This window comes from Varanus komodoensis, unplaced genomic scaffold (genome assembly GCF_004798865.1).
Source record: "Varanus komodoensis strain SLA01 unplaced genomic scaffold, ASM479886v1 scaffold1, whole genome shotgun sequence".
NCBI classification, from domain to species: domain Eukaryota; kingdom Metazoa; phylum Chordata; class Lepidosauria; order Squamata; family Varanidae; genus Varanus; species Varanus komodoensis.
In genome coordinates this window covers 8,298,202-8,312,760 of record NW_025335268.1, presented here as the reverse complement: position 1 = coordinate 8,312,760, position 14,559 = coordinate 8,298,202, and the positions used below count along the sequence as shown (strand labels likewise).

The window sequence follows — 14,559 nt, the reverse complement described above, 5'->3', positions numbered from 1 at the left end:
TAAAATAAATGTTGAGAAAAATAGTGCTTATTTGCACCATTTTTGTAAAGTATACTTGAATACAGAACTAGGATTCCTCATGACAGAATTTCAGTGTCATTAATGTAGAACTGGCAACATGCATATATATGACAGTGGGGTGAATGGAGGATAAGAAGGAACAATTCCTTTGTGTAACCTGACTTAGCCATTTATTTGTGCCAAGTGTGAAGGGTCAGCATTGCCCTTGCAATGTGACTAGATACAAGCAAGTGGCAAGGGAAGCCAGAGGTCTCCCTATAGTTTAAGCATCCTTCGAATCTCTGTATCAACTGTGGGACTGATGCTGATAGGCCAAGAGCAGAGAACCAAGTATGGATTCTGATCAGGAGTGTGTGTGTGGGTGGGGGCGGGGTGTATTTATGTTTTGGACTATGTTGTTGCCACTTAATGCATGTTTGGAGCAGCTACTGGGATGAGGGGTTTTAACCCTTACTCCCACTAATTGCATCTTTCTTTGCTTTTTGCATGCAGCCGTACAGTGGCTACGTATATGGCTACTATGTGGTAGATGGTAACTTCCAGAGCACTGCTGCAGCAGTGATAGTATGCTGGTACAATCTGTCAATAATTCCATCTACAGAAATGATACCTGGCTGAAAACCCTTACTGTGGTGGTGGTCCCTGAGAAACAAAGGGCTTGTCCTTGATAATGTAGTATGCTGAGAACTTCCTTTTACACGCTCTTATGATAGTAAATGACAACCCAAACCTTATCTCATGAAGTTAATGGTGCAAAGAGAAACTTGAGTATAGCAGTTGACATCATATCCCAGTCCTTCACACAGATTTCACAGTAGTTAAAAGAGTATTCATACATGATACTCACTGCCTTGTGATAGTGCAGCTTTGTGTGCCTTCATATTCTAAACAGCATGAAATAACCTTTTTCCATTATTACCCCAACAACCTTTATCTCTTAGTACTTTGCTTTCTGTAATCAAACACCTTGCCTAATAAATGCTCATTGAGTGCATCAGAAAATAAGTCTTGGTCACTGCTCCTTGCAATGTCTGGCACTGTTGAGAAGAAATAAAAGACTGTAGGAATATGGAACCTGTCTTTATTTCAAAGATAGTAAAGTAGGTAATAGTGTTGTATAGTGGTTAGAATGCAGGATGGGCACTTAGAAGATCTAGGTCCTTACTCCCATTTGGCCATGAAGCTCACTAGATGACTTTAACCTAGCCACCTATTTGCAAGATCATGTATGTTGCCTTGGGGTCCTTGACGGTAAAACAGGATATAAATGTAGGCAATAGGTAAATAAATACACTCCAAAAGAAAATGCTAAACCCCCTGCCATTTATTAAGTCAGTAAAGCTGCTCAGAGTTCTGAATTTTTCACCAGGCAAACCATCTTGCCTGATGAAAAGTTCTGAAGAGCATGAAAATATGCGTTGTTTTGTCAACTCTGGGTTGGTTTTATATTTTTTTATTCTGGTAAAAGGATTTTATTAAAGGACTTTTCTGCAAAACTGGGGGATTTTCCTTCTGCTGTGCATTAACCTTTTTTGGCTTTGATTTTGGATAATACATACTGCTAATAAATGAGCTCCTGGTGAGCAGGAAAAGTGTTGATATTTTATACCTGAGCTGCCTGCTACCATAATGTGGGCTGCTAGAATGCTTTTTCTTTTGTCTCCATCTACTCATTATTTGAAATAGATATGTACATGTTCCTTTGCATACAGAAATATAGCATTATAGATCATTTTAGTCATGGAAATGATAATCCCTGTAGGTTCAATCTTCAGTGGCAGTTGGAACACCTGACTACATCTCACCAGAGATCCTGCAAGCCATGGAAGATGGCAAAGGGAAGTATGGTCCTGAATGTGACTGGTGGTCGCTTGGTGTCTGCATGTATGAAATGCTTTATGGAGAAACACCTTTTTATGCAGAGTCCCTGGTGGAGACCTATGGAAAGATAATGAACCACAAAGTGAGTGTTCATGTTGACAACTCCTGGAGTACCTACAATTCTTCTGTTCAGTGCTTTATCGTTCTGGAGTTATTGCATTAATCTTTTCATTGATAGAACACATTAGCTTTAATTCACTATGGACTTACCTTTAATTGCTTCAATATTATTGAATTCTATCCTTGGGTAAAATAGCAAGTTCAGTGTTATATTTTACAGCATCATCCTGTTCTGCATAAAATAATCAAAAACTTGTAACTTGCTAATGATGGAGGCCTTTAACTGCTGCATGCAATTATATTTTGGTCACATTAACAAGTCTGAAAGCAATTGTTAGAATTAATTAAATAGCAGTATGATTGAATGAATTTTAATATAATTATAACTAAAAAGGAATTGCATCGGAAATGGATTTTTGAATTTGCTGTTTTCCCTTTAAGAAGTCCAACCAGTCACTGAGCCTGCAATCTTAAACATTCTTACTAGGGACTAGTAAGTACCATTGAACAGAGAGGGAATAAGCATTCAGAAGACTGTACTGTGTCCTTGTATATACACTCACTGATTTAGCTTCACTGATAGTTAATAAGTTTTATGTGGTTTTGTGCTGCAATCATAAGGAAATGGAACAGCAAACTACAATTTCTCAGTGTGCACTGATTTTCCATGTCTTCTTCTTCTTGTTCTTAAAGGAGAGGTTTCAGTTTCCTGTGCAAGTGACAGATGTATCTGAACATGCCAAGGACCTAATTCGAAGGCTTATCTGCAGCAGAGAGCATAGACTTGGGCAGAATGGAATAGAAGACTTTAAAAGCCACCCATTTTTTTCAGGGATCGACTGGGATAATATTAGAAACTGTGAAGCACCTTACATCCCTGAAGTCAGCAGTCCAACAGATACATCAAATTTTGATGTAGATGATGATTGTTTAAAGAATTCTGTAAGTTATATATAAGAGCAATTTCTCTCAAATTACATTTAATAAAAATTATTGTCAACTAGCGGGTATGCTAGTGCAAGAAGAATGATCGCTCCAATTGCGAACAGGAACAGTTTAACAAACCATGGACCTTCTAAACAAATCATGGGAAAAAACTATAGTTCTTTGGGTCTTTTTCTGGCTTACCTGGTTCCTGGTACACATGTAACACTAATGAAATTATGGATGGCAGGCCCATGGTTTGTTGAGCCACTCATGTTTACAGTAAGAATATGAGCATGCTGTCTTGTTCATTAAAACACAAATTCTTTTTTATTTTAAAAAATCTAGTTCATCATTATGTGTGAACTAGGCCCATATATCTGTCCATGTATACAGATGAGCAAATACTTGCTTTATGCTGTAAATTCAGTGGCAATTTCTGGCAGTCAGGATGTTATGACTTACAATTCCAGTCAGTCCTCAGCATGGATAATGGAGAGGGTTGATAAGAGTTACAGTGAGACAAAAAAAGATCCAGAATACCACAATTTGCCCACCTGCACAATAAATAAAAAGGTAAAGGTTTCCCCATGACATTAAAGTCCAGTCATGTCTGACTCTTGGGGACGATGCTCATCTCTGCTTTCTAGCCAAGGGAGCCAGCATTTGTCCGCAGACTGTTTCCAGCATGACTAAACACTGAAGTGCATGGAATACTGTTACCTTCCCACCTAAGCGGTACCTTTTTATCTACTTGCATTTGTATGCTTTCAAACTTCAAGGTTGGTAGGAGCTGGGACGGAGTACAAGAGCTCACCCTGTGTGCGGATTTGAACTGTCAACCTTTCACTCAACCAGCCCAGTGGCTCAGAGGTTTAACCCACTGTGCTATTGCATCCCCTGCACTATAAATACTTTCAAAATAAATTTAGGTTTTTACAGAACAGCCAGCATATAGTCAAGAGAAATACTAAAAAAAATAAAGTTTTAATGCACACACACATACACCCATTTTCTTTTTTTGGAAGTTTGATAAATCCTGAATTGCAGTGACTGTTCAAAACAGTAACAGCATTTTTTCTTAAAGCTCGCCCTCCTGCCCATCTGGATGAGAGAGAACATTCTCAGACACAGGGAAACTAGATGTCAAGAATGTGAGCCAAAGCTTTGCTTAGCTGGTCACAGGTTCTTGAACTCCCTGTCAAGGCAGGTCTAGTTAGCTCCATCTTTGCTATTGTCATGATCTTCTTCCTAGTTACTCATGCTATATATTTGAGAAGTAGGTGCTGATGGAAAAGCACTGCAGTGTTCTAAAGGTCCAGGAAAGGCAGCTGCATTAATTATATGGTATTGTTTCTTGCTCAAGGATGGTAGCTTTCTACCAAGCGAGAGAAGCGTTGTAGTGTTTTTATTCCTTTATGTCCTAAGGCAGATTGCTATTTTCTCTAATAGAACATTTAAATGGCTAATTTAATTTATTCAAATACATCAAGTTTCTTCATAGTGAAATTTTAATTTTCATGCCTGCTGTTTTACTCCTCAGGAGACAATGCCCCCACCAACACATACTGCATTTTCTGGCCATCACCTGCCATTTGTAGGCTTCACATACACAAGTAGCTGGTGAGTTGAAGTCTTACATTTCAGAGAAGGCTGGATACATTAATGTTGCAGAAATGTAATTTCTTTTTACCGTTTGTATAAACATTTAGAAACAAACAACAGTTACAGTTTTATAAGCAAAATGCACATTCCAAAGAAATGTTATTTATAGTTTCAGTTTGAATGTGAACATGTGCATTCTTTTCAGTTATGTTCCTTGAATAACAGGTGAATACAAAATACTGTATTTTGTAAAGTATTTGTTGTTTTCCTGGATGAAATCAGAACTAGATGATTGTTATCCAGTTTTTAAAAATGTTAATACAAAATGTGCATTTGTCTTCTGGAAGTGCTGCTCTGTGCAGCCAAGGCAAAGGAGAGAAACTTGGAACAGTGTGCTTTGGATGGGGGCTACACTCCCCTGAAGACTTGGGTATATTCAGTTTGGTATACTTCTGGACTCATCCCTATGCCTGGTTATCTTGTTTTTGGCTCTGCTCAGGAGTATAGCAAGTGCACCAGTCCCTTGATTACATTTGTCCTGAACGTAACAACTCAAATCTTAGTTACTTCCCCTTTGGATGACTTTTACAAACTCTGCTTTTAAAAAATAGGTCTGGGTTTGAAAAGTATTCAAAAACATAAGCCGGCCCCTAATGTGGCCACCAAACTGTTGACTAAGGCCAGTTATAAGGAGTGTTGAATCCCTTGGGAATGTTATGGTCCTAGAAAGCCCTACACTATTTAAGCCCAACACTGTTTGAAAGACCATATTGTCTTATATCAGTCTGCCCAGGTATTAAGAGCCTTTTTTCTGTCCCACCATTAGCAGATTCACATGTGGCAAGAACATGACACATGTGGCAAGAACATGAGACAGCTGTGAGTTCTTGATGGCTAGTCACAGATTTTTGAACTCCCTGTGAAGGCAGATCTGGTTAGCTCCATCTCCGTTAACTCTCCATTTTTATTCAGACAGAGTGCTAACATTTGAAGTACTAAGTTTTAATTGGGTGGGTGCTGTTTTCTCCTTGCTGATATGTGTTTTTTTATTTTTTTTATTGGAATGCTTTTATAATTTATGAGCTTTATAGCACTATCCAATGTGGCTGACTACAATTCTCTGAACTTGTAAGAATATGGAGGCTCTAAAGTCACCTGCCTACTTCCCTCTCCCCACAATTCTCATAGACAGCCACTTTTGGCTGCCTGTGTTTTTTGTGTCTACTCATGAGGAGGATAGTGTAAAGCATGGCTGTTTTATTATTTCTATATTACATTTTAGAATAATTTGCACATGTTAACTGTGGAATGCACTCCCTTTCAAGCCTCAACTGGTCCCCAATCTCTGTGCATTCAGGAAAGAGTCAAAACACATCTTTTTAACTTGTCTTGTAAAATCATTATTTTGGTCACTACATCTTATAAGGTTGTTCTTAACGTATTCCTTTCTTTTTATTTGATTGTGGTTTTTATGTTCTGAAATTTTTGTAAAATTCCTTAATTTGTTTCAGAAATTCGATTGAAATATAATTAATAAATACAATAGAACTATCTACCCTAATGTGTAAGTTAATAAAGAATTGGTTAAAATATTGTTTGTTTTCAAGTTTCTAAAACCAATAAACCCTCTTCTCAGTGTCCTTTCAGACCGCAGTAGTCTAAGATTTGCAGCTGGGCAACGTGCTATGGACCTTGATGCCAGTGTTCAAAGAACCCTTGAAGATACTTTAGCCACAGAAGCATATGAGCGACGAATAAGGCGTCTCGAGCAGGAAAAACTTGAACTAAGCAGAAAACTTCAAGGTATTGCTAAGAGAAGGATCTTTGATCATTTATTTAAGTTAAATTAACCAATGTAATAATATATTGAATTTGCCACAGTATTAGATTAGTAGGAATAAAATACCACAGTGTATAAGCAAAATTGAAAACATGTTTTTTTATAATACTCCAAAGAGAATTTATGAAATATTTAATCTTACTACTATGACATTTCTAAAACACCTATAAATAATTATATACTCTGTTGTTGCTATGTCTGATCAAGTCACCTCCATCCTATGGTGTCTATGAATGAAAATTTTCCAAAATGTCCTATCTTTGACAGCCCTGTTCAGCACAATTACATACTCTACAAGATGAAAGTGAGCTATGCCTCATCCAGGAACTGCAATTTAAAATGTATTGGAGGAAATGCTAGTCAAATGATCGTAAAGGGGGACAGTCACTTGTGGAAATCTAGAGAAAAGAGATGGGTTTTGAAATATAGTTCTAAAAGAGCAACAGAAGAGATCTTGTGACTGTTGATATGTTGGCATTTCAGTTGTAGGAGCAGCTAAACAAAGGATCAAAAGGGAGAAATGGAAGAACTATTCCTAGGCTTTAAGAGGATTAAAGATTAAGATTGAGTTTGAAAAGAAAGGAGAGACAAAAATGAGTGTATTTCAATTTTGAAATGGAAGAGTTTAAACATAATTTGAGAAGAAAAAGACCCAATTTTGACAGTAGAAAAGGAAGTCTTAAGATTAGATTAATTGATAGAGAAGTTTAAATGAAAGATGGAACTGATGATTGAAAAGAAAGATTTGAGATTTGAAATAAGAAGCAGAGAATTGCCAGTATAAAATGACAGAAGTACTAACTGGATTTTTGCAGAACTAAATGAAGGTAACAAGCAAATCTAGAAAGTGTTAAAGGTTGGAAAAAGTAGGATTTAGGCAAGTGACTGAATGTAAGGATAATTACTCCTTAGCCTGGAAAAAACAGACTTCTCACAAGCAATAGAAAGAGGTGGGAAAGGATGGGAAATAACGTGTAAGTTGTGTCTTAGTGGCTCTGACTTCTAATTATTGAGAAGCCATTTAACTAGACATGTTAACTAGACATGGCATCAAATATTTACAAAAAAAAGAGGAAGGGAGTGAACATTATGTAGGGGTTGTCTGTATAGACATGCCAATGGAAGCTGTCAAAATAGTGGAAGTGATAAACGGATGAAGAAAGACTTGACACAAAACTTAAAGAACAGAAACAAAGACAAGTTAGACATTAACAAAAAACATAATGTGAATCATAATATACAGTCAGCCCTCTACATTCACAGGGGTTAGGGGTGCAGGGCCCTGTGAAAGTGGAAAAACTGTAAATATTGCTACCCTCCCTCCAAACCTTAGCGCTTATCACTGTTGACTCATGTGTACTGGGTTGCTTCTTCCTCCGCCTCTGCCTCTTCCTCCGTCTCTTCCTGCGTGTCCTGCATGGAGCTGGGGTCAGACCAGATGGCCCAGGAGGTCCCTTCTGACTTGCTCTGTTTCTATGTTTCTATGTGTTTGTATCCACTGGTGTAGCTGCAGCAATTGGTTCATGAATTTCTTTTTCTTTTTGCTTGACATACCATATATATCAGTGTATAAGGGGACACTCCTCTCAATTTTTGTTTGGGTATTTTTGGTTTCAAGGGTGATATTATAGGCTAACATATATGGTAATATATGGTAATAACATATGGAAGAAGTGACCAGCAAATATGTTTCAGAAAATACCATAATAATGTGTGGAACAAGAAACAATATTCATATATATTATGTCTAGGCACTTTGTCTGTTATTTCCCACAGTAGGCTGCAAAACTTCTAAATAAATAAATAACCCATTTAATTATTGATGGAAAACTCATGAATAATAAAATCTGAAAAAGTTAATTCCATGAAAGTCAAGGTTTGACTGTATTGATAAAGCAGGAGTTGCTTAAGACGTTTTTGTACAGTTACATAAGTTATAAGAAAATGATGTAATACCATAAGAAAGTGCCAGTGAAGTGATTAGAGCATGGGTCCTCAAACTATGACCTGGGGGCTGGATCTGGCCCTCCATACCCATTTATCCGGTCCGCCATGCCCATTTGGACTCGCTGTGCATGTGCCTGCGCACCTCGCTGCCCACCTTGCCCCATGTGCGGGGAGGCAGCAGTTCGCTCACTCGGAGAAAACAGTCTCCAAGCGAGCAAGCTGCTGCCTCGTGTGTCCACCTCGCGGCGCGTAAACGCCCCCCCCCGCACCTCGCCTCCCCTTACCGCCCACGCCTCGCCTCACCTTGCCTTGACGCGCGCCCCGCCTCAGCATGCGCGCCTGCATGTGCCGCCCTCAGCCCAGCCCGCATGCACTGCTGGCTCCACCTTTCCGACCCATGCCCAGCACTGGCAGCTTTCGACTGGCCCCCTGGTGAAAAAGTTTGAAGACCCCTGGGTTAGTGTTCAACTGGTTCTGCTACCTACTTGACTATGGAACTTACCTGGTGACTTTGGGCTGGTGACTGAGCCCTAGCCCAGTACTGCCTTGAGTAGTCTGCTATGTGGGAATAGGTCTCAAGATGCCAAAACTGTGCTAAAAATATATATTGAGTCTTGGGATGCAGCATCTCACAAGTATGTGATTTGTTTTTTTTAAGAGTCTACACAAACAATCCAGGCCCTGCACTATTCAACTGTAGATGGTCCATTAACAGTAAGCAAAGATACAGAAATTAAAAGCCTAAAAGAAGAAATTGAAAAGCTAAGAAAACAGGTGACTGGTAAGTCATAGCTATTTATTGTTTAATACATCATGTTTGGTGTTTGTTCTACATGTTTAAGAACATGGATAAGGGAATTTTTTTCTTTTCTCATGAAACTAGGACCTTGCGTAATTATTATTATTAAATTACATTCCTATGCCACACATAGCCAATGATCTCTGGGAAGTTCACAACATTTATGTCACCCTTCTAGATATCAGTAAGACCCACCCCTGCTTAACTTCCAAGATTAGGCAGGATGAGGCACTTCGGGCTATACAAAAGCTTATAGATGGATAGATAGGTAGGTAGGTAGGTAGATAGAATGATAACAACATGACAGGCAAAAGAAAGCACTTACACAACACATTATTTGTTGGATTCACTGGTAGACAAAATAGTGATGATGTCTGGCTTCAAAGGGGGTTAGTTCACCACTGACAAATAGCCATAATGGCTAAATCAAACGTCTGAGTTTATGGAGAGTATACCTCTAAACATTGGGGAGCAAACCATCATGATAACTGTTGTCTTTATTGCAACTTCACTGCTAGTGGGCTGTTGGGAACCATCCAGCAGGTCATTGCAGTATCTAAACTAGGTGGTTCTTTTGGTGGGATCCAGGACAGCATGTGTTCTGGTATTTGGAATTGAGCTGTAAGATTGAAGGTTTTTTCAGCAACTCCTTCAGTAGAGTTTTTTATTCTCATTGATTTTTTCCAGAATATGTCTTGACTTTTACTCTAGTTTTTGCTGTGATTGTCTATCTAGACTGCCACTCCTCTGGGGTGGGTGTTTCTCTGTTTGGTTGTCTCAGTAGTCCCATGTGAATCTGTCCCAGCTTATTTCCCTTGCTATAGGGCTCTGCTTACTATTTCACACACTTTTCTTGCTTTTGTAAGTGGATCTCAGATAAAGGGATTCATGAAGGGCTAAGAATTGGTTCCGAGGCCATGGAACAAATGCAGCTTGCTTGGCTTTTCATTGGGCAAGTAAAGAAGGCAGTGGTTCTACTTCAGGCCCACGTTGTCACAATGTGAACCATGTAGGTGAAAAGTTCTTATGAAGCCCAAGCGTTTATTGTAATCAATTCATTTATACCATTGTTTATTATATTTTAATCCTGCCAAAATTAATTTAGTAAGGATGGATTAGAACTGTTAAAAGAATAAAAACTGCATGACTTATTCTGAGTATCAGTTGCTTCTCCAGTCAGAATATTTATTCATGAAATACACACATGCTTGCAACATGCCCAGTTACAAAATACTTCTCATTTACATAGCACCATTACCATTCTCAGCATGCCCACTCTACACTCTCTGTAATCTCTGTAATACATTTTCTCAGTAATATTCTTCTGGACTGGAATATTTTGGCCTATGCATATTTTGTGAGTTTCTCCCATAAGCCGTTTTAGTGGCCAGGTTATCTTGAATAACAGGAGCATGGTGCTGCACAGAAGCACATCTTCCAACTGTGCCTGTCAGCCCCATGATGCATTTAATTATGCAGGCAGCAGAGAGGCTTTTAGGCATTTCAGAAAAGGTTTTTCTGACAACCTTTGCTAATGCAAGGAACATAGCCATAAAAGTTGTGGGCCTGCCAAGCTTTATAAGTGGAGTGTGATATTTATTCACATTTGTAGATATAGAATTAAGCTACTCATTCCCATCATCACAACAACTTTTGCCCTTAGAGTTCCCCTCTTGAGTTAATATTGGCTATTGCTTTTTCAGACATTATGAGTTTGCGATCACAATTCTGATTGTAATCATATGTACTTGCTAGAAACCACATTTTAAATAAACAGTAAATCGACTAAACTCATAGTTTTCTTGGCATTTGAAAGTGAGCCTGTGGTTTGGCTGTATATTCAGGATTAAATTGGAAGATAAGATCATTCTGTTTGACTTTTTAAAAAATCCTTAAAATATAGCTGTTTTTCCCGGACCACTGTTATACAGGAATGTACTTTCTGTCGAAAACAACTGTAGATGGAAAAACTATACTGAATAATTTTGGCATCCCAGCTTTGTTAGGGTATGCATGGAAGAGTTTATATCTTATATGTGTGTGCAAGAGAGTGAATCACATATTCAGGTATGAAAACCTAAGTGAGATTTATGGCTAGTGTACTGTTATGTGGAAAAGTTTAATTGTTCCAGGAAATACTCTTAAACTGGGTTCCAATCAGTGAACAAGTAGAAGAGTTGGTGGTAAAGATGGGATATCTAATAATGAAATAATTTCTTCCAGTTCTTGATTGTTCTAGTTAATCATTGAAATGATTATTTTCAGAGCTGTAAATTACATTGAACTTGGGAAATTATTCTGTATTATGCCTGCATCTTCTGCTTGATTCTGGGGAAGTGGCTTGAAACATCTACAGAATGTAGAATGTGATAAAATGAGATAAACTTTTACAGCTCAATCATATGCATGGTTTGACAGAAGTGCTGCTGTTATGTACCCTCAAGTCAACTCTGACTTACTATGACCCAATGGTTCAAGGCTATGACTTCCTTAATGGGGTCAATCCATCTCATATTCAATCTTCCTTTTTCTCTTCTGCCTTCAACTTTCCCTAGCTTGATTCTCTAGTGAAAGCTCTGACTTGATTTGATCCAGGACCCACTTGTTTGTCAATCAGGGTATTCACAAAGTTCTCCTCTAGCACCATGTTTCAATGCAATCATTTTCAGTGCATTCCTGTCAACTTTCTCCACTGTCCAACTTTCATAGCCACAGATTGTGATTGGGAGAACAATAGTTTGGATGGTCTTGACCTAACCCTGGATTCCCCAGTGAAATGTCCTTACACTTTATTGTCTTTTCTGGTTCCTTCATTGCTGTCCTTCCTAGTCTCACTCTTATTCAGCTTTCTTGGCTGCAGTCTTCCTTTAAGTTGCTTTCTGCTAGCAGTATGTGTTATCTGTATATTTTAATTATTGATGTGTATGTGTCTTCTGCCAATATTCACTCCTTCCTCTGATTCTAATCTAGTTTTCCAATCTGTTCTGAGTACAGATTGAACAGTTAGGGAGATAAAATAGACAATTCTCTGACACTTTTGCCTATAGGAAACAATTCTGTTTCTCTGTATTCTGTTGTAACTGAAACTTCTTGCTCATGATAGAGGTTTACACATCAAGACAATAAGGAGTTAGAACACACCCATCATGGTCTCTGTGCATCACACATATGGGCGCTATGCCTGTGCAGTGCTACATTTAGGAAGATTCCTCTACCCAAGGCTAGAATTTTTGGTGGAAGCCCCACTTCCCTTCCTCATTATATAAATGGACAAGCTCCTGCCATTTTCTTAGTCCAACGGGAAGCCATCGTTTCCCTAAGTGTCCCATTGCTATATAAATAAGTAGGTGAAATAAGAGAATTAAGATTACTACCACAATCTGCTCCTGGTCTTGGTTTGGCAGCAAGAATATAGCTTCACCATCACCTGTCCCCAATTACATAATCTATTTGGTTTCTGCATTGGCCATCTGGTGATGCTCGTATATACCTTTGGCTGAGTGGTTGTTTGAAGTATGTACAGTAAAACCTTAGATTGCAAGTAACTTGATCTGCAAGTATTTTGCAAGATGAGCAAAAAGTTTTTCTAAATTTTAACTTGATAAACTAGCTATGTCTTGCAGTATGAATATCACGTGCACTTTGCCTGCTAAGTGTCACGTCACAACTGAGCACCTCTCTCTCTTGCTGCGGGTGTGAGTACAACATCATCTCCCCCCCTCCCCCCAAGTGTGCCTGCGATCGCACCCACCTCCTCCCAAGGGTGCCTGTGATCACACCTGTTCCCCCCCCCCGAGCGCGCCCGCATCGAAATTTTGTGATTACAAAAAAACAGTTGCAGAATGGATTAACCTTATTTACATTGAACCTTATGGGGAACTTCACTTTGATATACAAGTGCTTTGGATTACAAGCATATTTCTGGAATGAATTATGCTCACAATCCAAGACTTTATTGTAATTGCAATGAACAGATTGTTGGTTTCACAAAATTGTATGAGTCATTCTCCTGCTTCATGTCTTTCCCCAGGCCAAATTTTCCTACAACTTTTGATCCAACTTTGTTTGCTTCTTTTGTGTTCCAGCCACCTAGGATTAACAGCATGTTTTGTTTTGGTGTGTTGAACATCCGCATATAAATTTTTGACTTTTTCTTCTTCAGCATCTGTTTTTGGAGCATAAACTTGGACTATGGTTATGTTGGTTTTCTATTAATGATTTTCTACTAATTCTGACTGATACTCTCGGGATGGATTATAGCCTCTTACTCCTGTGATTTGGCAGAAGACTGTCCTACAAATCCCACCATTGCCCAGGCAGCTACTCTCTGGATAGCCATAGAAGAGGTTGAAATCTCTGCTCCAACCTCAAAAATGCATTCTATGGTCAGAACTGAGATGCCAATCTTATAGTGCCATCCCTCCTCCCTCGTAGTCAGTGTTCTTTCTGCACCAGTTGAGTAAGAAAGGCTAATTTAAAAGCCAGTGCCATATGGTGGTGCCATAGCTTGACTTCCTTGCAAGCAGGTAAAAAAATCAGCTAAGTATTTGCAAGACAAAAGAAATACAGAGGCATCATTCACCTTTGCATTCCTTCCAGCCACAATAAAATGCCTATAATCCTGAGTGTTGGGGGCAGCCACATTGGATAGTCCTGTAATTCATTTAAGCACAAATACAGATGCTATCACTTTGTTATTTTATATATTGTGTTCTTGTATGGGATTTCCTAACTTAAATTTCAATCACATCTTCAATTTAATTTGTATGGCATTATATATTTTCAACTGATTTTATAGCCATATAAAACCAGATTGCAGTAGCAAAAGGAAATTATGTAATCTTCAATTTCAGCAGAGTAATGCATAAAATGCAGATACTTGTTGGTATGTAAAATAAGGAAAATATTGCCCTTGTGGCTACGAAGTTAATAGAATGGAGGAAGAAGTTAGAAAACCCATTTCATTCTCTTGATTTTCAGGACTGTAATTATATTTCTGTTCTCATGTTTTCCTACTGTGAGGCCTTGGAGCAGGGTTCGGTGTAGAATCTTTTAATTTTATGCTTCTGTAAGTTAGAAACAAAATCTTGAGTTGCCCCATGCACTTGGGTATTTTTAACATATAGCCTGATTTTGTGCATATTTACTCGGAAGGAAGTGTTAGTGTTGAATGAAGTCTGCTCTTTATTATGTAATGAACTGACAGCTTTCTACAACTCATCTGTATGGTGTTGTACTTGTTAAGCAACATTATTAGATGTTTCATTACATGTAGAACTACAGTTGTTAACCTAGACTAGAATGGGAAATAGTTCATTACTGCATCATGGGCACTGCATTTCATTTTTAATCTTTGTGACTTTATTGAATGCCTATCGAAGAATACTGTACATTAAAATAAAAGTTATAATGTGGTATATAAATAGTTCTGCTCAGCAGGGGTCTTAGTAAACTTTGACATTTTTCTTTCCCCATCATTTCA

General features: G+C 38.4%; 1 protein-coding gene across 1 annotated transcript in view; it reads left to right on the top strand.

Moving 5' to 3' along the window:
* CDC42BPA (CDC42 binding protein kinase alpha) overlaps window positions 1–14,559 on the top strand; it is a 190,801-nt gene that overhangs the window by 91,926 nt on the left and 84,316 nt on the right. The window contains exons 7-11 of the mRNA XM_044450310.1: window positions 1,784–1,984; window positions 2,656–2,904; window positions 4,430–4,509; window positions 6,128–6,294; window positions 8,937–9,059. Of these exons, the coding sequence (XP_044306245.1) occupies window positions 1,784–1,984; window positions 2,656–2,904; window positions 4,430–4,509; window positions 6,128–6,294; window positions 8,937–9,059 (820 nt within the window). The remainder of the gene's footprint in view (window positions 1–1,783; window positions 1,985–2,655; window positions 2,905–4,429; window positions 4,510–6,127; window positions 6,295–8,936; window positions 9,060–14,559) is intronic.